This window comes from Cannabis sativa, chromosome 7 (genome assembly GCF_029168945.1).
Source record: "Cannabis sativa cultivar Pink pepper isolate KNU-18-1 chromosome 7, ASM2916894v1, whole genome shotgun sequence".
NCBI classification, from domain to species: Eukaryota; Viridiplantae; Streptophyta; class Magnoliopsida; order Rosales; family Cannabaceae; genus Cannabis; species Cannabis sativa.
The window spans coordinates 20,931,749-20,956,531 of NC_083607.1; the positions used below are offsets into that span (position 1 = coordinate 20,931,749).

At 34.0% G+C, this 24,783-nt stretch overlaps 1 protein-coding gene across 1 annotated transcript in view; it reads right to left on the reverse strand.

Moving 5' to 3' along the window:
* Positions 1-247: 247 nt before the first annotated feature.
* Positions 248-24,783, reverse strand: part of LOC115697278 (MLO-like protein 6) — a 40,349-nt gene continuing 15,813 nt past the window's right edge. The window contains exons 11-14 of the mRNA XM_030624214.2: positions 23,984-24,157; positions 23,574-23,609; positions 993-1,121; positions 248-879 (exon numbers count right to left, since the gene is read on the reverse strand). Coding sequence (XP_030480074.1) covers positions 478-879; positions 993-1,121; positions 23,574-23,609; positions 23,984-24,157 — 741 coding nt within the window. The 3' untranslated portion in view covers positions 248-477. The remainder of the gene's footprint in view (positions 880-992; positions 1,122-23,573; positions 23,610-23,983; positions 24,158-24,783) is intronic.

A 24,783-nucleotide genomic window follows, 5' to 3' on the forward strand; every position in this document is an offset into this window, starting at 1 on the left:
CATGTTGTATGGGAACAAAGAGAAGTGCAGTGTATTGGCAACTCATACTTAAATGATAGTAGGTTTAGTTCAAAGAGCATTTTTATTTAGAGGTGCTCAGCACTATAGCGTCTAATAATTTATTAAATTAAATTTTTAAAAAATTGTGAAAAAATATAATAATATAATACATTTTAAGGTGCTTGAGGTAGCTCTCTGCATTTTTCTAAATAAAATAGTTACGTACGTCATCAAAAACTTGAAGGGAGACAATATAAAATGCAATCCCATTCATAGGATATAGAAAATTATGAAGCCAGGATAATGGTAGAGGTGGCTACTAATTACAAAACACCACTACATATTCGCACGACGGTCATCATGAGTGATGTGCATGAGATTATATAAATCGAGGTTCAAAACACATAAGAAATGAAAGTAATAATTTAATCACAATCAATAATAACAAATGTACATGTAAAATATTAAATGAAAAATTTACAACCTTGTATCGGTGTAGGAGCGAAACCCATCAAAGGAGCTAATCTTCTTTCGGTCATAATCATCATCATCATCGTCGCCATCATCATCATCATTATCATTATTCTGGGATACATTTTCATTTATGGGTCTCAAGTTGTCCTCACTCATAATTTCACCAGCAATAGAATCATCCACATCAATAGAGAATGAGGCATGATCAAGGGTACTAAAAGAAAGTGATGTATCCATTGAGAAAATATCTTGAGAATTATTATTAGCTTCTAGTGACTTTGGGGGACTATGCATATGCCATTTGGTATTCCTTGTTCCTAGATTTTTTTTTGCCCTTCCTTTCCATTTCTTTAATCCTTTCACAACAAACTCTGTGAATACAGCTGTCCTCATTGACGATCCCATCTGACATTCATGCATTCATTCAAATTAATATAAGTAAGTTATTATATAAATATATATGTTCATGTTATGATTATAAGTTACACAAAATAATTATATTTCACATACGTACGTACCTGTGTGACAAGAGCATATAGAGGTAATGTCACATAGCCACATAGTATTTGAATTGATAATCCCATTGCCAGCTTTATCACAATGTTTTCAGTTTCTTTATGGAAGCATGACCTCAACCCAAATTTGTACTGTAATTAATAAATTTAAAAAGCATTTAGTATGTGTCTTATATATACACAGAGATAGGTGTACATGTTTATGGTTTAGCTACTTGTTTTTTATTGGTCAATTTTTATTAGGTAAATAGCGGCATAAGTACCCAAAGTTTTGAGTTTGTAAGCGGCATAAACCCAATGATTTATTTAATATTTATTGGATCATATCCAACATTGCTCCATGAAAAAGTAAAAGAGACATGATATTTAATTAATTAAATATACTCAATTGGTATTATTTTCACATGACAACAATACTGGATCCAGCTTCGTTGGACTTTACTCTTATTTTAAAAAAAAAGTTTGAAAAACACGCGTGCATATCATACCGCGTATAACATTATTATTTAGAAAAAGAAAGTAGTATAACATTAACATCTTATTTTCTTTCAACCTAATAACCCTAAATGGCACCTTCAAATTCAAAAAATACTACTATGTCATCCTTTTCTTCCCTTTCTTTCTCTCTTTGCACGACCTAATGGCAACGCCACCCTAAGCCATAGACAGTGAAACCCTAAAATCTCTCTCTCTCTCCAAAGCGAGTTGAATTATTGGAGATGGTGAGAGATTTGCATTTGAAAAAGTTTGAAGTATGAAAAATCTTAACCAAGATGTTTGTATAATTTTTTTGTAATGGTAAAGCTAAGTACTTGTTTTGTTCATATGAATTTTCTTGCTATAACCTAGTTTCAATCTAGTAATATAAATTATTGCATTTATAATAATTTTGGTGGGTCCTATTATCACGTCAAGCAATGCTTGACATGAAATTTATTTCCTTCTCACGGCATTTCATATCATGTCCAGTAGAAAAGTGACATGAAATAGTTTTTATGTCTAGCTTTGATGGCCATAGAAGGAGTTTTTGTAATAGTGAATGTTGAAATCCCATACCCACAAAGACTCCAAAAGACTTCTTTTAACAAATAATTCTCCAAGTTTCTCAAGGTATTTAAAAATCTTCAAATTAATTTTCCATTTGCTGATAAGGCTTTGAAATAGATATCGAGTTGTGTGAAATGCATAAAAGATATTTTCGAAGAAGCAGAAGTTGGAAGATTATAAAACTGTGACATCTGTTGAGGAGTGCAATGCAATCTAACAAAAGAAATTATCCCCCAAACTCAAAGCTCTAGGCAGTTTCTGTTGAGTTTTGTGCCCTAAATAAAATTCATTTCAATATAATCAGATTTATTTGTTAATAAAGATCAGAAATAATATTTTATGTTGCATGGTTCACATGATTTATTTCATGATTATATATAATGTATAAATTCTATTAAGTCCAGAACATATGTATTTGTTAATGATTATAGTGTTGTCAGAACAGTGGAATATAATCTTGATTATATGTTCGAAAGTTTAATTCCCTGATTTGTCAGTTCACTGGATTTAGACTGGCATGATAATCAGCGATAGGTATGCTTACACCTTGGATAAGTGTTATGTCCTTTCCAGGGCATTGGAAAAGTTTACCAGTATCGGATGTATGGAGTATACATTGGAAGGGACTGATATTGAACTTTGATTAGATATGTTAAATTTACCGTAATATCTATTCAATTCAATATCACCTAGTTGATCCTACATCAAATGATCTTAATCCTGATATGATTAGGTTCGATCTCAAGAGTATTATACATGTTCTTTGATTTGTTAGTTAAGCCTACTTTTGGGTCAGGGTGATACGTACATTTTGGGAACATGATAGTATAATTGAGTGGGAGCGCTAAACATAGATATGAAATCTATAACTTCTATAGGTATTTAGAAGTGAAACGATGATTTCCTTCGAGCTTGGCTAAACAAGGATAAATGGTTGAGTACTCATTTCACTTTGCTGAAATATCATTTATACTGAGCTAAGTGTTTTAAGGATAAAATACATTGAAAGGGTGTAACGGTAATTTTATCCCTATGCAATGCAGGTCATCTATTAGAGGATCATTGATCAAATTAGGATTATAACAATGGATAATTAATAGCGTATCTATATCATGGAACATATAGAGCGTTCTATATGACTGAGAGTGCAATTCCAAGTTCTATGCGTGGATGCAACAAGGAATGAATAAGTCAGTGGATTTACTTGGTAAATTCTTGATCTGCTTATTGGAAGCTCGGTTATATAGGCCCATGGTCCCCATACTAGTTGAGACCATACTGCTTGTAAGACTCAGATAATTGATTTTAATTAATCAATTATAATTCTGAAATTAGACTATGTCTAGTTTATGAATTTTCACTTAGCAAGGGCAAAATTGTGAAGAAAAGAGATTCTAGGTTTTATTTATTAATTAAGAGACTTTATATGTCTAATTAATAAATATATTAAATGACAATATTATTTAATAATTAATTTTTAGTTATTAAATAATTGGAATTGACATTTAATTGGTTAAATTGGAAAATTAGCGTTTTTGAGAAAATGGGATGGAAAAATGACAAAATGGCAAAATTGCAAAGTGGGGCCCAATAACATCCTATGGCCGCCCACACTAAGAATTTACCATTTATTTTTCTATTATTTTAATGCCAAATAATTCTAACCTAAACCTAGGTGGTTACCTATAAATAGATAGTGATGGCTCACACTTAAGAGATTGATGAAATTTCTTGCCTTCAGGAAAATTGAGCCATCTTACCTATACCATAGCCGAACCTTCATTCACTCTTTTCTTCTTCTAAATTTTCAAAACTTGGGTGAATGAGTGAGTTCCCACAAACATCAAGTGGTATCTCAATCATAGTGTGGAAGATTGTGAAGAATCCAATCAACAAGAAGGAGAATCGGGCTCAAAGAAGGAGAGAAAGAGATCCAGGTTCAGATCTTGATAATGCACTGCTACAGAAAGGAATCAAGGGCTAGAGATCTGAACGGAAGGAGTCATTATATTCCGCTGCATCCAATGTAAGGTTTTCTTAAACTCTTATGTGTTTATTTCATTGTTTTAGAATTTATATTAGGATGTTAATGAAACATACTTGTTAGTAAATCTAGATCTTGGTAAAATATTTCCAACAGTTTCAACATTCCATGTTCTATCGGAGGCCCGATTGAACTAAAAGTCTTGAGTGATTTAGGGGCTACTATGAATCTTATGACTCCATTCATAATTTAAAAGGTGAAATTAGGAGAAGCTCATCCTGCAACTATCTCCTTACAAATGGCAAACCAATCAATCAAAGAATCTCGGAAAATAATTGAGGATGTCTTGGTAAATTCATCTGCCTTGCTAATTTTGTTATTCTTAGTAGGGAAGAAGATGCAAACATCTTAATTATTCTATGGAGGCCAATTTTAGGCACCAACAGAGTGCTATTCAATGTGCTAAAGAAAGAATTGAAATTGCGATTACAAAATGAAGAGATAACATTTATTTTTTATAGCAACTAGTGTTCCAACTTGTTGTAGAATTGATACGGTTTATAATGATGATGAGTTGAAAGTCACCAATAGAAAGTACAATGTTAAAATCGATAGTCTGACAATTCACCATTATTTAGAATGGCTCACTACTACAACAATAGTTTTTCCTGACATTTGTAAACAGTCGTTTAAAGTATTCCCGTCGGTTAAAATATGCGACGGTTAAAAACCGTCGCTAATGTGGACTTCCCGACGGTTTAAAACTGTCGCTTATAGTATAGGGTACGGTTTAACACTGTTGCCTATACCCTGTTTTAGGCGACAGTTTAAAACCGTTGGGAATGTAAAAGAAAAAGAGAAAAAAAATACATATTTTTCTGCCATTAATGGTAGAAAAGTCTGTATATTCCCTCATTTTTTTCCTGCATTAGTTTTATAATTTTACCTAAATTAAAATAAAATAACTAATTAATTGTATTACAATAACAACTAACTTTAAAACACATTAAATTGATACAACAACAAAATAATTATATATAATAAATAAAAAAGTATATAAATAAATAAATGTATTTATACCGAGCTCAGAGAGAGAGAGAGAGGGAGACAAACGGGAGGTAGTGGTGGTCCAACGTATGAGACGAAGATGAGAGGGACGCCGACGGGAGGTGGCGGTAGTCCGATGTATGCGATGGAGAGGAGATAGAGACTGACGGGAGGAGGGGTGGGTAGAGATCGATGGACGAGAGAGACGAGAAGAAAGGGAGATCAACAGAGGGAGGAAGACGTCGAGAGAGGAGGGTGATGGTGTGGATGCGTGTGTGGGGTTTTGGAGAGTTAAGATTTTTATTTTAGGGTGTGGGAAATTGAGAAAAAATAGGTGAGAATAAATAGGTGGGCATGTGGAAAATAGAAAAGAAGTAGGTGGGCATGTAAGAAATATGGCGAGAAGTATGTAACAATTTTTTATTGGGCTCTTATACCTGACGGTTTAAAACCGTCGCCCGTCGCCCGTCGCATATACTATAGGTGACGATTTTAAACCGTCGCCTATAAGAGCCCAATAAATTTTACGAATTCCAATTAAAATCATCGCCTATTCCTGTAATTACTGTTAAAAACCGTCAGGAATACTAATTTTTCTCGACCGTTTTAAACAGTTACTTAATTTTTTTAGCGACGGTCCCCTAAAGAAACATTTTTAGGAGTCTTTCCTAGAAAGGCTCAAAGGCCACGAGCGATGGATGTCTTTATTTATTCACAATATCATAACTTCCTTTTATGACACTATAGCTTTTAAGGATGTCCGGGGTGGACTTGAGTCGATTTGAATTTTGAAAAAAAAAATTGATTGTGGAGTAGTGGACGTAAAACAAAGTACTTTTTGAATGCAACTCAATTTTTATTTAGTAATTTAAAACTTTAATTTTTTGGAGACTTAATTTATTTATTTTATATTCTTTTACAGGTTTGGTTATATTGATCGCTAGCTGTATAATGAGGAATCGAAAAATATGTGATAAAGAAAGTTGAAAATCTATGCAAGTGGTGCGACGGCACCAAATGTCTATGCACCCGCATCGGCAGAGAGCACCTGCCAAGTTGAGCAAATCGCGTGCCCGCACAAAAGAGTGATGTGTACCCAACCCTAATAGAAATAAAAAATTCTTATTGTTTTTTTTCCTTTCCATCTTTTCATTCTTTTAGTTTCACATTTTTTTTTTACTTTCTTCCTCTATTTTAATTTTTTTCTCCTTTTCCTTCTACCATACACAATAAAACTATCTCTTATTCGTCTATTTAATTCATCATCTCCATCATTCCACTTTTATTCTTCTTCTCTGTCAAAAAAGGTCTTAGAATCCATTATTTTATATAATTAGTTATGTTGGTTAGGAGTTAGTAATAGAGAGAGGAAACTTTTTGTTATTTTGTTAGTAACAGACCTTGGCTATTGCACTTGTATATATACTCTTTTATTACATAATAATATTACAATTTTACCTTCTAATATGGTATTAGACGTTTACAATTCTCTCTGAAATTATCACTTTTGTTTTTCATCCATGGCGAGAATGAGAGCTACTAGTTCAAGAAATTTTGGCCAAACTTCATTGTCAAACAACTCTTCTTTTATACCAAATGCTCCCTTAAATCCTTTAATCATTCTTACGACTTTCACCCTTACCAGAGATAATAACAACCAACAAGTCATCACCAATACTCGACCTGCTCACGAAGACAACTCCAACCCTGATTTTTCAAACTTCAGCGAACATCCTGGATTAACTCCAGTCACACCACCACTATATAATGAACCCTTCTAGCTGTTGCATCTTGAGTTTGAGCTCTTGGTTGTGTGAGTTTACACTTGTTTTGATGTGTTTTCAAGTTTGGATGGATTTTGGATGACTTGGAGTTGATACAATGCAAAAATACCAAAGAAAAGGCAAAAAAACTTAAAATTGATGTTTCTAGAGTTGTGCGACCATGCAAGTGCTTAGTGTGGCTGCGCAACTATTTTACAAATGTATATTGGGATAAATTTTTAACAAATCCTATTTATATCCTTTCACTTGGGAAAAATGATGAGATTAAGATTTAATTTCAATTTTGATTAAGGAGACTCAACTTTTGATGGTTGGAACTGAAAATAAACACTTTGCATTTTTTTGGATGAAGATAGGATCTAGCGTTTAGAGTTATTTTCTTATATATAGATATATATATTTTATTTTTATAGTTTATGTTCATATATCTTATTTGTAGAGTTCTTAATGATTAATATGAACTAATTTCTATTTAGATTTTCTAATTGACTCTATTGAAACTCACATATAGTTTAATTTAATATCCAATTCCTTCTTCATCTAAAGTTTACTCAATTCATGTTTATTGTGTATGTTATTGATTGTGCACCTCTTACACACTATCTATGAAATCGAATCAAAACCTGAGAAGTGATATTTGATTATGCTAAAAATGAGTATACATAGATTTCAATTTTGAATGAGAGTATTGTTGGCCTAGAATTTAGCCAACCGACATCGGAGTCGTATTTATTACTAATGCTTGCCACATGTTACAAAATAAGAGTAAAAAAATAAATAAGACACGAGATTTTATAATGGTTCGACTCCCTTATTTAGTGGGTAATGACCTACTCCCTAATCTGTTGTATTGATACCAAAGATAATACTACTTAGACCACAAGTGTTGTGGAATCTGCAGTATCTCTCTTAAGATTACAATATGAGAATGGAGTTGGCAAGTCTTAAGTGAGGGAGAGAACAAGCCTATGCGTGTGTGTGTGTGTGTGTGTGTGTGTGAGAGAGAGAGAGAGAGAGAGAGAGAGAGAGAGAGAGAGAGAGAGAGAGAGAGAGAGAGAGAGAGAGAAGAGATGAGTTTCAGACGTAGAGATTGAGAGTTAGAACTGAGAGCCTAAGACTTAGAGAATTAGGATTTGACTAATGCTCTTTATATAGTAGATCTTACATCCATAATATTCAAATAAAAATAGGTCAATAAAGCTATATTTAAATAATTAATTAATAAACTTTAAATGACTAAATTATCCCTTGAAAATAGAAAAGTTGTTGATGTTATCTCCCTATTTTTGTGGACTGTCAAGGCTGAATTCGCTGCTTAACTTGCTATTCACAAATGAAGGTTGCTCATCAAATGCCTACTAGGAAAATGCTCGATGTCCATGCACCTTCCAGGGTTCATGCTGACCGGCTACACATTGCTTTGAAGCTGACCGGCCACACAGTGCTTGGAAGTCGGCCGGCCTATGCTGGCCACAAGGCTAGCTAGGGGTAGTTGGCCAGTCCCTTGAGGTGGGTGGTTCATCATTTCTTCATCCCTCTTAAGTACTCAGACGCCTCGTTTATTAAAATAATGAGTAGATGGATTGGCCGTCTTGTTGGTGAGTTGTACTCTCACGTGGCATTGATATTGTCCACGTGGACATGCAACATCAGGTGGGCAAAAATTGGGATAATATTTTCCCTCCAAGTTCTTGTGCGGACGTTTGTACAGATAGATACTTTATTAGCTTAGTTGGGGCTGATGTAGCCTTAACCAGGTAGATCTCGTAGTATATTGAGCCTTTGAAATATTTGATCTTACTTACATGATCACATTCCTTAGCAATAACTTAATAGCAATACACTTCTAGATGTTTATTGATGCATGTTGCATGGCAAGTGAGAGGAGGTCCCACAGAAGCTTTGTAAGCTCATGGGGGGACTCACTTCTCATTTCCCACATTTCATTCTCTGTCTTCAAAAATAAAATTTTGAAAGCTCTTCATTCTCTATTAAGGCCGACGACCCCTAGTGCTCCATTTCTTGAGATCTTCATGCTATTTTGATGATTCAAGCTTCCCATCTTCTTCATCAATGATTTCTACTAGTGGGTAAGCTTTCAAATCCTGTTCTTCAATTTTTTTATTTAGATTTTCAATGATTGCTTTGAAGCTTTTCTTCATTTTGAACATTTTTCGATTCCTACATTAGATTGTAATCTTTTTGGTATTATGATCCACATGATAGTTTTAGAATGCATAATGTATGAATTCCTAATGAAAAAGATTCGATTTTGACCTTCGTTGTGATTCTTGACTCTTTGAGTCACAAAGAACATGAAGAACATATATGAGTTTTTGAAAAACACACATTTTGATCCATCACACACCCTGGCTAGCCATAGGGGTCTTGTTCTGGTTGTTGGATTCTCTCCAATAGTTAGGGGCAATCAGATGTACCCCATGGGTGCAATGCCTTAGCCAAAGAAGCCATATATTACTTGAGTGAAGGGTACCGAATCAGTTAGCTAGAGTCCCATCATTCCATATGTTTATCTAAAAGAATGTTTGAGGAGGCTCCATTGTCCAACATGTATCTTGTAACTTTTATGTTCCCGATTTGTGCAGTAATGACCAAGGGGTCATTTTGCGGGAAAATGACTTGAGCAACATCTCCTTCTATGAAAGAGATAGTGGGTTCTCCAAGCTTTGGTTTCTTGGAGCCCCTTTCTTTGACGGTCAGGATATCGCTTTTAGGCTCATGACGGAGTGTCCGAGCATAGCGCTCCCTCGCCTTTTTGGTCTCCCCTACGATGTGGGGTCTACTGATAATGGCCTCTAAGTGACTTGCCACTGGAGGTGGCATAGGGTCTCCATTTTGGACATCTTGTGCCTGAGATTGGTCGTTCTGCACATAACGACGCAAGTGGGGATTGTTCTTCCTTATGAAGAATTCATTCTCCCTCTTCAAATTCTGACACTTATTGATGTCATGGTCGATATCATTGTGAAATCAGTAAAACTTTGACATGTCTCTCTTGCTCATCTCTTTAGACTTGGCATATGCTATGAGCATAGTAAGTTGTTATATTATATGTTGGGATTTTAGGAAATCTTTGCGAAAATTCAATAATTAATTATTACAAGATAATAAAGGAATAATATGATCACAAGAGTTCTCAAGGATTAATAATAGAGAATTAATAACATGAACATAAGGAGATAACGATTAGAGATAACAAATTTGACTGACAAAATTAAATCTTCAAGAGGCATGCCACATTAGAATAATGTTATCCAATAAATCTTTACTCCAAATCTCCCATGGATTGCTAATGACTTCTTTGTAGAATTAGATTTGGGACTTTAAACCTTGAATTGTTTAGGGTTAGCAAAACTCTAGAATAATTGGGAGAGAACTAGAGAACTTGTTTTGAGAGAGAAAGAGAATGTTAGAGAGAGATTGCAAAATGAGTGATTAATTCATTTTGACTCACTCAACACCTTTATATACAATAGGAATCATCATTAACAATAATTCATGTGATTAGATCGTTGAATAAAATTATTTTGGTCATTTCTTGCATTTTATGAAATCATAAAATTTCTTATGCAAAGCTCCAGCAACATGTCGCCTACCATTGGGCGACAAGTCGCAATATCAGGAAATAAAATAACAAAACTCAAATTACTGTCATGCTCACTACTAAAAAATTGGGCAATTTCGGCACCTCAATCTCGGCAATTCTGTGTGGAACTATAGAGATATATACCAATCTCAGTGGTTACACACCGAACTATCGAGACTGGTGAATTTTTTAAAACACCTGCCTCACTCACTAGCCAGCCCGCACCCCATCACTTTTTTCCCTCTCTTTCTCTTCTTCTTGCTTAACACTAAGAGCAAGTCCAAAGAGGCTGCATTTATCCATATATGCAGTGATTCATCCTCCAAGGAGACTTTATTTAGTGCACCATTTTGACATTTTTTCTACAGTGCACGACATATATGCGTGCACTGTAGTCACGATATTTTTTTTTATATATATTTAATTAATATTAATACATTTATGTTATTATATTCATAAAATTAAGAATTTATTTTTAGAAAATAATGTACGAATTACTCCTATTTGTTTTGGCATAGATTTTTTCAGTTTATTTTTTTTATAAAGTCGTGTATATTATAGTTATTTAAAATATCTTATAAAATTTTGAGAAATTTATAATAATTTAACATGCTGAAAATAATGCACTTCTTCAAACGTGGCATATTGATATACGCCTACATGTTTCAACATTCTAGAGACTTGTTTAGTTTTTTTTAATGATCGTGTATATTATAGTTATTTAAAAAATTCTGCAAAGTTTCAAAAAATTTAAAAAAATTTAACATGCTAAAAATAAAATTTAATATTATTATCTTTAATCTAATTATTAAGTTTATTTAAATTATTATTTGAACATAATAATTGTGGTTATTTTTAGGAGAATTACCCTATATACTATTCTTTTAACTTTTGTTTCAAATTTACAGTTTGAGTTTCTAAAGTGGTTGCAGCGTTAGTTGCAATAGGGGTTTCTATATAGAATTCTGTAAAAATGCAAAAAAATTTGTTTTGAAGTGTAAACATAAAAAAACCCCTTATTTTTATTAATTTATATGATACTGCTTTTTTTTTTTTATTATTTTATTAAAAAATTAATATAATAATAAAAAATATTTTTTTAGTGTAATTATTGGTGTTAGGGTTGGAGAAGAAATATTTTTTGACCCTAAATTTATTGATAGTGTAACCTAAAGCACACGCCAAAGAGCACAGCCAAACCAGATCCGATACCGGCCATTTTTTGGTCGTCGTTCGCCCTCCAGCCACCCACACGCACCAAGGAGCACAGCCTGTGCCCGTCTCTCTTTGTCTTCTTCCTAAAAACATGACAATTTATTTTTCTTCTCCATCTCTTCTCCCTACAAAAGAACCAGGCCACTCTTCTATGGCTCTACGATTCTTCTTCTTCGATTCCCACTTGCTGATCTACTACCAGTTGGTGCTCTAGATTCATTGACTTAACATAACCACAAGGTATATATTTCTAGGTCTTTATTTACTCTACCATTTACATTTTGATTTGCTTCTTTTTCTTTTCTGAGTTTGTTGATCTAAGTAAATTTATCATATAGGTTTGAGTTTGCTCTAAGTTTGTTGAATTTGAATAATTTCTCTAATATTTTGAATGGTTTAGTAAGAGAAAGCTTGTCTAGAAGCTATGCCTTGGTTCGTTGAGGTGTGTGTCCTCTTTCAAATTCAATATTTATGTTGTGTGGCTTTTGAAGATTGTAGGTTTTCTTTGAGTTCCACTGATTTATATTTTCATTAAAAAAACAATTATACTTGATGATAGTGAGTAATATGAGGTTGAATTCTCTGCATCAGTAGAGAGCTGCTTTTGCTCTCTGCCTTTGCAAGGGAATTTCTTTCTATTTTTCTTTAATTCAATAAGAGCTCCCATCTTTCCTATTATTTTCCTGTCACTGTTCTATTGTTTTCTACTGTTATTGCTACTAGTTTTAGTATATTATAGTAGGCTCTCATCGATAGCAGGAGTAACTTTGTTTATAGATATAAAAGATTTCTGCTTTGTTTGATAATGGTTATAAAAAATTTAGTTGTTGGTATATGGCATGGTTATAGATGAAATTAATTGGTTAGCTACTGTAATGCTTCATTTCCTTTTAGGAAGCTCTTTAGTTATTTTACTGCAACATCAATTCTGTTATATTTGAATCTTTATTAAAAGAATGGTATATTTATAATTTTTCATTATATAAAATATTAGTGAGAGAATTTTTATTTTTTAAGTGAGATTTGGTGATTGCGTTTGCTTGTGAATATATATATATATATATATATATATATATATATACTAGGTGAATGTACGTGTCGAGCCACGTATTGCTAGTTTTATTTAAGATTTTGGTCTTTTTAAAATTTTGAATGTATTTTATTTTTAAAGATTACAAATTTTTTGTTTGAAAAAATTAAATATTTATATTTGAAATATTATTTAATAATGTATTAAAAATAATATTAGTGTAATTATAAAATTGTAAATAAATTTATTATTGGAGTAGTAGATTATTCTATTTAGTTCTTTTTTTAACATAGCATTGTAATGTAAGTTTATATCTATAAATATTCTGTAAAGTGTTAATATTATATAAACATCTCCATTTATAAAGCTAAAAAGTGGGTCAATGACAGAAGTGGTATATCTGCAATCACACAAAGATAGAAGTGGTATTTCTGCTTCCTAAGAAAATATTAGATAACGTGAGGTTAACTTTAATATATAAAGATTTTTCTTTTTAAAAAAAAAAAAAAATATTAATATTCTCCCAAGATAGGTTTGTTAGAGAGATATGTGGCTAAGATTATTTTTTTTAATTTAAAAAGAGATTATTAATATTTAAAAGATTGTTTAATTTTTTGGGTTTAATTATTGGGTTTATTTGTTAACGGGAGAAAAAACCTAATCGTTAAATTTAACAGAATATTCTTTTATTTTTAAGTATATTCTGTTAAACCAAGAATTGCCGTTAGATAGACACTTTTAATATATAAAGATATAAATATATATACTAGCAAAAAACTACGTGCGAGGCACGTATACTAAATTTATGCTAATTTTTTTCTATGTTATTTGAAAGTGATACAATTAAAAATTAAAGAAAAAGTATTATTAATTATTAGGGGAGATTATTATGTGTATCTAAATATTATATTTTATAATGTTGTCAATTAAAAGTGAATACCGAATGCAATATATTAGTATTTAAGAAAGCTTGATGATTTAAATATGTTTTAAGTTAATCCAAAAATAAATTAAAAATTGATGTTCCAATACTTAAAGAAACATTACTTAAATGGGTGTAAGATAAAAAGAAAGTTAAAAATCAATCTATAAATTATTGATAATTGAAGATAGCATTTGTCTAAAAATTGTAGATAAGAAAATTAATGATAGTCATTAGTGGATTTCAATCTTCATTTGCTTCGATAGAGACAATAGTGTAATTTTGGTATTTTGTACTTTTCATTCTAGCCGGGTCCGCATATATTTGGATTGTCTATTTTTTCGTTGATAAATTGAATATGGTAGTGTCGACAAAAAGTGAAAACCATGTTTAACAAAAAGTGATAGTATTATATAACAAAATACTATTAAATTATTTTAAAATACTATATTTTATTAAAATAAAACTCTATGCGATTAAAATTTCATATTTATCTTTACTCAAAAAGAAAAAATAATTGATAAAAAAAAGAAAAAAAAATGAAAAGTTTCTATTATTATCTCCACTGCCTTTCTAGATGTGAATAATGGTCTCTTCTTTCTTCCATATTCTTCTTTATTTTTTGTATATTGTGTTTGCAACATATATGTAAATTATTACGTAACTTTAAAAAACTTTACTCCTGGAAACTAATGCATATGTCGAGCACTTAGAATCATTTATTAGCTGTAAACTTTGTTGGGTTTTTTTCGCCATTGATGCTTGGTTTTGTGAACTTTGATAAAAGTCACGCTTCTTTTTTATTCTTATTATTACTTATATATTTTGTTATTAAGTTGTGAAGAAGAAAAAAGAGAAGTGCGGATTGGAATATGACATGTGATCCCATGGGAATGTCCAAATTGTAATAGGAAAAGGAATACAATAAATAATTGAAGAAAACCTAATCGTAGATGTACAACAAGAAAAATTCAATCGTATTTTTTTTGGATTGATTGGGATTTATTTTGTTTATTTTACTATATAAATAAAAAGTGACCCATGAATTTCTCATAAACTATTTTATTTTTAATAATAAACCATTTTATTTTTAATATAAATAAAAAATAAATACCGAATGCAGTATATTAGTGTTTAAAAAAGCTTGATAATTTAAATATGTTCTTAAGTTAATCCAACAATAAACTAAAAATTAATGTTCAAATACTTAAGGAAACACAATGTGTGTAAGATAAAAAGAAAATTAAAAATTAATTTCTAAATTGTTGATAATTGAAGATAACATTTGCTTCGACAGAGACAATAGTATAATTTTTTATTTTGCACTTTTCATTCTAACCGAGTCTGCATATAACTGGATTGTCCATTTTTTTTTGGTAAAAAAAAATTCCATATATAATTCGTTCTTTTTCTGATCTCTCTCAACAAACTAATTGTATATGCGAAGTCTTGCCAGCTGGCATGTGTGAGAGTCTCTCTCAGGTTTTGAAAGTCTGGTATGCGATCGACTATTTTTCTGCGTTTGGGTGAATCACGTTCCGACTGTTGAGGGTTCACCGGTGAAGCTTGTTGTCGACTGTGTCATCGACGGTGTAGGTTCGGCTGGACTGTGAGCACGGTTCCCTCTCGTTTTCGTTTGGTTTATGCGATCGACTGGTGTTGCGTTTTTCTGTTTTCTCCGATTGTCGACTGCTTGGCTGCGTTTGTGATAGGTTTGTTTCGATTGGATTCTCCTATTTTTTTCTGTTTCGTTTGTGATTTCACTGGTGGTTTTCTCCAAAGTCTCTTGATCGGTTTTGGTTCTTATGTTTTGTGACTGAGTTGCGGCTGGGTTCTTCTTCGTGTTTGTTTGTGTCGACTGTCTATTGTTAATTCTGGGTGCTACGTTTTTCTCTGGCGGCTTCTCTTGCAAAGCTGTTTTGCTTTCGTTCTGCAGTTGTGAATGGACAGGTGTGCTGAGATTCGTTTGTTTGTTTCTTGAATCTGTGACTGGATTATTTTTCACAACTTTTGTTTAGTCGTTTCTGTGTTTGTGGCTGGAGTTTGTGTCGAGTTTGCCGCTGTTTTTTTCTGTCTGTTTGTGTTTTATTTGGTGAATCATGGCGTCTAGTAGTCAAGCCATGGAGGACATGGAGCAGAGTTATGGGAATATAGAATTGGAGGATGAGGAGAGTTTTGGGATTGAGATAGATGATGATGTTGAGGAGACAACTCTGGTGGATGATCGGTGGTGTTTGGTGGGGAGATTTTTGAATGCTCGATCGTTAGATTTTGAAGCTATGAAGCATACTTTGGCTGGGTTGTGGAAGCCTGGGAAGGGTCTTTTTGTCAAAGAGTTGGGGCCAAATTTGTTCTTATTTCAGTTTTACCATGAAATTGATATTAAGAGAGTCATCAATGGTAGTCCTTGGACTTTCAATAGGCTTCCTTTGATTTTCAGCAGGGTACCGAAGGGTGGTGATCCGAAAGCAGTCAGTCTAAATAAACTGGATTTGTGGGTCCAGATTCATGGCCTTTCAACGGGATTTATGACAGAGAAAATTGTGTCTACAGCAGCAAATTACATTGGTACTCTTGTCGAATCGGATCCGAAAAATTATAATGGTCTTTGGAGGGAATACCTTCGGGTAAGGGTGACGGTGAACATAGATATTCCATTGAAAAGACGAATGAAATTGAAGAAAACAGGTGGTGAGTGGTTCTATGCCAATTTTAAATATGAGTTTGTTCCAACGTTTTGTTTTATCTGTGGTATTATCGGACACTCAGAAAATTTTTGTCATAAACTTTTTGATACACCGGAGGAGGAGCTTGTTAAACCGTATGGGAATTTTATGCGAGCGCCACCACGAAGAAAGAATTATTTGCTTGGTGCTCAATACTTACGCATGGGTACGGAGGCCGACGAACAATTTGACTATGAAAGGCCGTCGGTGCGGCAACCAGAGGATATGCCACAGATGCAATCTCATCATTCAAACTTGCCTCGGTTAGATTTTGGAGAGAATCACGGATCAAAGAATGGTAACAAGATTCCTGATGTAGTGGATGAAAGGAATATTTCTGATATTGGAAATAAAGCTAATAATGGGAATCAAACCATTAGTGGTAACAAAGATAGTGTTTCCAAGTTCAGTGCCAACGAAAGGGGGAAGTCAGTTGTGTTTGGAGATCATGTGCCAGGTCAACATTCTCTTTTTCTCCCTGGCCCATTAATGACACGTGGTGGACAAGTGGGTCGTGGGCCTTCTCTAGAGACGAAAAGAAGGAGACAAAGTGAAGGGGTTGTTGGGCTTGATTATGTTGATATGGATGAGGATGATGGTGCCGATATGGTTGATAATGGACTCTCAAAAAACGAGTTCGAGGTGGGCTCTGGTCTCCAGACCCACCGGGCATTATGAATACTTTAAGCTGGAATTGTCGTGGGATGGGCAACCCACGAGCGATACAATTCCTATATGACACTGTGGCCCAAAAGAAGCCTGATTTTATTTTCTTATGTGAAACTTTATGTCGTAAAGATGTGTTGGAACGGGTCCGACTGAAATTGAAATTTGATGGGGTGTTTGCGGTGGATGCTTGTGGTAGAAGTGGTGGGGTGGCTTTCTTATGGAGGAATAAGGAGGATGTCAAGGTGCTGAATTTTGCTACAAACTTTGTTGATGTGGAAATTCTTTCTAGTGATTTTGGGCCGTGGCGCCTAACTGGATTCTATGGGGAATCAAAAAGAAGTCTTCGGTGGTCCTCCTGGGAACAACTTCGGACTTTAGCTAATGGTAATACTCTCCCTTGGTGTGTGATTGGTGATCTGAATAATGTTCTCTCTCAGGAAGACAAACGAGGAGGACATCCTTATCCAAACTGGCTTCTTGATGGTTTTCGTGAGACTATCCGGGTTTGTGGGCTGATTGATTTAGATCTTATTGGTCATCAGTTTACTTGGGAAAAGAGTCGTGGTACTGAAAATTGGATTGAGGTTCGGTTAGATCGTGCTCTAGTGACAGAAAGTTGGCTTCATCGCTTCCCTTCAGCTAAGCTCATTAATCTTGAGGTCTCTTCTTCTGATCATTGTCCTATCTTACTTGATATGGCTGTTAAAAAGATTGTTTCTCTTAACCGTAAATTTCGTTTTGAAAATTGTTGGCTCCGTGAACCACTTTGTTTTCAAGTCGTAAAGGAGTGTTGGGAGGAATATCCTTTGGTGGGGATTCAAGAGAAAATTCAGCGGTGTGGGGAGATTCTCTCGGAGTGGGGAAAAGACTACTCCGGAAACTTTGCTTCTCGTATTAAACACTGGAAAAAGGAGGTGAGACGATGGAAGAATGGCCGTGACCCTGATGCCATTACTAAGTACAAAGAGGCCGAGACTGAGCTGTTCGAAGTTCTTACTCAAAAAGAGGTATTTTGGCGCCAACGTTCGAAGCAATTGTGGTTGCAAGAGGGCGATAAAAATAGCAAATTCTTTCATGCTACGGCCTCCTCTCGGCGGCGGTCGAATGCTATTGAGAAGCTTCAAAACGACGATGGAAATTGGGTCGACTGGGATTCGGGTTTATCTGAGGTTATGTGCTCTTATTTTCGAAACCTATTTACTAGCTCTACTTGTCATATGGATGATGTTCTTGATGGTATTTCACCCTCTATTTCTTCGGCTCAGAATGATTTTTTAATGCAACCTTTGACTGATGAAGAAGTGAAAGCAGCTCTTTTTCAGATGCACCCTGATAAGTCTCCGGGTCCTGACGGTATGACACCAGGGTTCTATCAGAAGTTTTGGGCGGTTGTGGGCGCTGATGTAATTAAACAGGTTCGTTCTTTTTTCTTAGTTGGTCATTTGCCAATTGGTCTTAATCATACTAATCTGGTGTTGATCCCTAAGAAGAAAAATGCCACTACCATGGGAGACCTGCGCCCTATTGCTCTCTGCAATGTTCTTTACAAGGTGTGTTCTAAAGTGCTTGCTAATCGGTTGAAGAGTGTTCTTCCTTCTGTGATTTCTGAAAACCAAAGTGCTTTTATCCCGGGGCGTCTTATCACTGATAATATTATGGTTTCGTTTGAGGTAATGCATTATCTTAAGCGGAAGAGGGTCGGAAAGGAAGGTTATATGGCTCTGAAGCTTGATATGAGCAAAGCTTATGACAGGGTTGAGTGGATTTTTCTTCGTCACATGATGCTTAAAATGGGCTTCCAAGATCGAGTGGTGGATCTTATTATGCACTGTGTTTCTTCGGTTTCATACACAATTACTCATGGGGGTCGTGAGATGGGGCCGATTACACCGGGGAGGGGTCTTCGTCAAGGTGATCCCCTCTCCTTATTTGTTTCTGTTGTGTGCTGAGGGTCTTTCTGCTCTTATAAAGAGATTTGAAGCCAGGGGTGTTCTTCATGGGTGTCGGGTGTGTAATGGTGCTCCTGTTGTTTCTCATATGTTGTTTGCTGATGATTGCTACATCTATTGCAAAGCCATTGTTAGGGAGGCTCATAGCGTTCTTCTTTTACTTCAACTTTTCGAACAAGCTTCAGGTCAGTGTGTTAACTATTCAAAATCAAATATATTCTTTAGTTTAAACACTACCTCCACTGCTCGACAAGATATGTGTAATCTACTCCGCATGCATGAAGCTCCTGACAATAGTATGTATCTCGGCCTCCCCTGTGTTATGGGCCGTAATAAGAATGCCATCCTTGGTTTTTTGAAGGATAAGATGCAAAAAAGAATTTTGAGTTGGGAAGGTCGTTTGCTTTCTAAAGCAGGTAAAGAGGTGCTGATCAAAACTGTTGCCCAAGCTCTCCCTACTTATGCTATGTCTGTTTTCTTGTTGCCTGTGGAAACTTGTAATAAGTTAGAAGGAATGATGAGCAAATATTGGTGGAGTTCGGGCTCCAATCAAAAACGTGGGGTCAGTTGGTCTAGTTGGAAGCATATGTGTCGGCATAAACATCATGGTGGGCTTGGTTTTCGTCACTTGCGGGATTTCAACTTAGCTATGCTCGGAAAACAAGCTTGGAGATTAGTCTCGAATGAGCATTCTTTGGTTAGTCGGGTCTATAAGGCTCGATATTACTCTCATGGGTCGTTTTTGACTGCTTCTCTTGGTCGAATCCTAGTTTTATTTGGAAAAGCATCTTCGAAACACAAGAGTGATTAAGAAGGGCGCTCGACGGGTTGTTGGTCCTGGTACAAGTATTAGTGTTCAGTTTGATCCGTGGTTAGAAGACACTTCTCATCCGTGGGTCACTACTATCGCTAATGGTATGGAGCAGTGGAAGGTCAACAATCTCATGGTGCCAGGAGAAAGATGTTGGGATTTGGAAGTGATCTCCGATATTTTCAATGATCGGGATAAGGAGTTAATTTTGAAGACCAACATTGTTCAGGAATCTACAATTGATACGTGGTATTGGTCTCTGGATCTGCATGGTGTTTACACTGTAAGGGAGGCCTATCGCTTGCTACATCAGGCTGATGTCACTAACATTAGTGACTTTGAGATAAAGATCTGGAAGATCGCTTGGAAGCTTCAAGTCCCCCCGAAAGTTCACCAACTTATGTGGCGTGCTTTGACAGGCTGTTTGGCTACTAAAGTTCAACTTAATACCAAGCACATTCCTCTGGATCAACTATGTCCCATGTGTCACCAATCATCTGAGACGATCATCCATTTATTGGTTCTGTGTCCCTTTGCAAGATCATGTTGGCAGAGGTCGAGTTTAAATATGGTCTCAGTGTCTTGGACGTCATTTTGGGATTGGTTTAGTCAGATGATATTTCAGCATTCTACTATGGCACAGGAGGAATTATTGATGGTAATTTGGGCAATTTGGCATGCCCGAAATGAGCTAGTTTGGCGGGAGAAATCATTGTCAGCGGCAGAGGTTATTCTATTGGCAAGAGTAGTCCTTAATCAATGGAGAAATGCTCAACAAAGGAGAATGGGGTCTTTATTTGTTCCTTCGGGTTCGAACATAGACTTGGAGCATTGGGTGAAACCGGTTATGGGAAAGATTAAGGTAAATGTTGATGGCGCAATCTTTGCAAATGACAGAAAATTTGGAGCGGCTGGAGTGGCTCGTGATCATGATGGGCGGTTCATTGAAGCCTTCACGGTCCTCTTGGAGGGGTGCGTGGACCCGGTCATAGCTGAAGTTGTGGGGGTTAAGGAGGCTCTGAGTTGGATAAAGAGACACCAATGGGGTCGGGTTGATGTTGAGACGGATTCTTTGGTTGTTGTTCAAGCAGTTCGAGGTTCGGTATTCATTCCATCTCCTTTTGGTCAACATGTGTCTGCTTGTCGTACATTGTTGGCTTCCTTACCCTTAGTCACTATTAATTTTGTTAAACGTTCTGTAAACAAAGCTGCACATTGTCTTGCTCGTAGCTCTTGTTTGTATTCAGATCGTATTTTCAGTGAGAGTACTGCTCCTGCTGATCTTTTATCTATTGTAATGGTTGAAAGTTCATTCTAATAAAGTTTACCATTTTCCTTCAAAAAAAAAAATTGTATATGCGGTTTAAGGTTCAATTTATTTTATATATATATTTTTAATTTCTAGAGTTATAGTTGTGATTATATATAGAGTTGAAATATGTTAAATATGAGTTCAAATATTAATAGGATTTGTTTTATTATTATTTTATGATATATAAATAATATTTTATTATTTTATTAAATAAAAATAATAAAGTCACCCATGAATTTCTTATAAATCAAGAATTTCAGTTATATAGACACACAATATATTTATATGAGAAAAGTGATTTTCCTTCTTCCCTTTATCCACTGTTTTTTCTCACCTTTAATCCACATTATTTGATTTTGTAATTCGTATGATCATGGAAGTTTGATTGCGAACTATGGTCATATGTGTTATTGCCTAGTGCTTGGGGCTCATAATTGTTTGGCTTAGTTTATGGAATATGAGTAGTTTTTTGAGTTTTTTAATTTCTTTGTATTTTCACACAATTATATATTGTACTGTGTTCTATCTGTTTGTGCTTAATTTGGAAGCAAAAATATTATTATGTAAATTTATTTTAATTTGGAAGAATATAATTAAATTTTTGTAGCCAGTGTATTTTTTATTTTTGTAATTTTTTTTCTTAAAAGAAAATGACCTATATCTTTTGGCAGTGGAGGAAAAACTTTTGATAATTTAAAAAAAAAAATACAAATGTACGCAAATGATCTCAAATAAATCCATAATGAAAGAAAAGAAAAGCATTTAAAAATAAACCTAATATTTCCAAATTATCAAGAAAGAGAAAAGGTTGAGACTTTTGACACTTTCCTGAAAATACAAATATACCAAATGGAATTTAAAAGAGAAAAAGAGATCATATTGACCATGGAAAGAGGCAGTGAGATTAAGAATAGTTTTAGCAACCGGGATGATTTCTAGAGTGATAGCATCGCCATGGAGCAAAGTAATGGGAGGAGACTGGGGAGTCAAAGCACATAATCCTACTTGACGGCTTGGGAGAGTAGTCGTCTATATCGACAATTCTATCATGTCGAGATTGCCACCTTTTGACCTATCTTGGCAATTCAAAATGTAACTGTTGAGATTGCTATCTATCTCGGTGGTTTCAAGTGTCGAGAATGCACATATGCGTGAGCAAATGACACACTTATCTCAACGGTCAGAGATGGGTCTATCTCATGGGTTTTTAGCTGTCAAGGTGACATGTTGCTCAAACATGGAGACATGTCTCCTGGGACTTCGACGGTGTTCTTGGTTAGTTACTTGGAAAATATTCTAGGCGACATGTTACTATGCAATTTTCTCTAAAACATTCATTTGACACTTTCGATTGACTCAGAACTTCTCGGTGGCTTAGTTGACTCAAAATCAAATTTTAGGACCTAACAGCAAGTTCCAACACTCCTACAAATACAAGTTTAAAGTACACATTCTCTTAATGTGTTTTGGTCTTTTAACTTGTATCATTAGTTATACATTTCTCATAGATTAGTCTTTACTAATCTTATTGTATTAACTTTAAGTATTTAACCATTATAGACACTGGTTAGAAGCATTGGAGTAGACTTAAGTTGATTATGTGATATGTAAAAGGATCTCTGAATATTGATCTCATACTCAGTGCTAAAGCTCCAAACATACAAGAAGTATCTAACTATGTTGATCATAGAAGAAGTATCTAACTATGTTGATTCTGATTATGCAGGTTGTAAGATAACTATCTGATTATGTTATCATAGGTCAAGATGGATGTTATTATATACTATCATATAATATATGGTTGAAACAAAAGCCGTATCAAGCCATCTGGTCAAACAATTTCATTAATCAAAGTGTTTTGTAGTTAATGAAAAATCTCATGTTCCATAAGAGATCAAATGACATCAAGTTAAGGATGTGATCTCAAGCAAGAAGATTACCATAGGTCACAATCTTGCTGATATGTTCACTAAATGTGTAACTCAAAGCAAGTTTTGGCATTGCCTAGACTTACTGAAAGTTAGTAATGTTGGATAGGTCTGAGGTTTATGAAACCATCTGTACTGAGATAGTTTGGAGATACGGAAGTGACTAAACCAAGGTGTACATTTGTGATGTTTATGGTTTAGCCTTAATTGTTTGGACAAGTTGTTACGGTTCTTAAAGTGGTTAAGTAAGTTAACTCCCAACCATTTGAGCTCTATTCTAGATCGTGCTCTTTAAATAAGTGCTAAATGCTTATTTGAGCTCAATTCACTTAGAGAGAGAGGTTCGGAAGAGAAGTTTAGAGCAGTCTGTTGTTTCATTGTTAAATGCTTATGAACCATTTGAGCTGTATAAGGTTCTTAAGTTTTATTTGTTTGAAGTTAATCTTTGTGGATAAGTTTTGATCCTTGCTTGTTTCTTTTAATCTTCTCTTGTTTTAGTGTGTTTTTGTTCAGTGATAGATAAGATGACAACAGTAAGCTACTGAATGCATACCCAAGTCCATGCAAAGAACGCCAGTTGGAAAGAATTCTGCAGCCACAAAGCCAATATATATGTCATTGGAATGTTGCTAAGCTTAGAAATTATTTATAACATTTCCACAAAAAAAGAAAAAAAAGAAGAAATATGTTAAAACATAATGCCATATGCGCTATTAAAATGTAATATCAATAATATATCGAGGGAGTTACCAAATGTATAAATGTCTTACAAAAAAAAAAAAATACCATAAAAATCTTCAGTTTTGTTATGCCAACTTGAAATTATCCTATATCCATATTGAATGGACCATGGACTTTTTATTTTCTCTGATAATGGAAATCCACAAATTTTATATTTAATTACTACTCGAATTGGCTTTGAAATAAGGTAGCAAAATATATGAAATTCAGTCGAAAAGTCACCTGGAACAAGATGAAGTGCATAAGATGGAGAAGCAATCTGGGTCGGCCCAACCAGAAGAAATGGTCACTAGGCCTCACTAGAAAAGTGCCTCTTACGACTTCAGATTTATCATGGCCGTCCAAGCTCATCTTAGTTATGATGCTTTGTAGATTCGTTCCCACTATTAATAGCATCTATAAGACCATAAATTTTTAGTAAACATATGATATGATACACTATATCACATGACATTTTATAATTGATGACTAATTTTTTATATTATTTATTTAATTAAAATATGTTTGATCAATATTAAAACATACCAATAAAAATATTTTTAATGGAGTATAATGTAGTTTATAAATACATCTGAACACACTTTATAAAAATTATTACCCTAATGTTATTCTAAAAAGTGTGTTAAAGCCAAATTATATATAAAATATAGTATTGTGTTAAATTTGGCTAACAATAAATATTATTTTTTATTTAATATAATACCACTAATTATTAGAATTTATTGACTTTTAATAAACTTTATATTTTTTATTTATAATATTACTATTATTTAAATAATAAAAAAATAAAAAAAATAACTATTATTTTTTATTTATATTTACTTATTTTATATAGAGCACAAAATACAATTATAAATATAAATAGTAAACTAAACATAACACAATTTCATTTTTTGTGAGAGTCTGCAAAATATATTTGTGGTGATGGGTACTTTAAAGTCTCTCCTTGATATATTTCTGGCACACACACACATATATATATATATATATATATATATATAAAGCCATTATAATTTAAAATC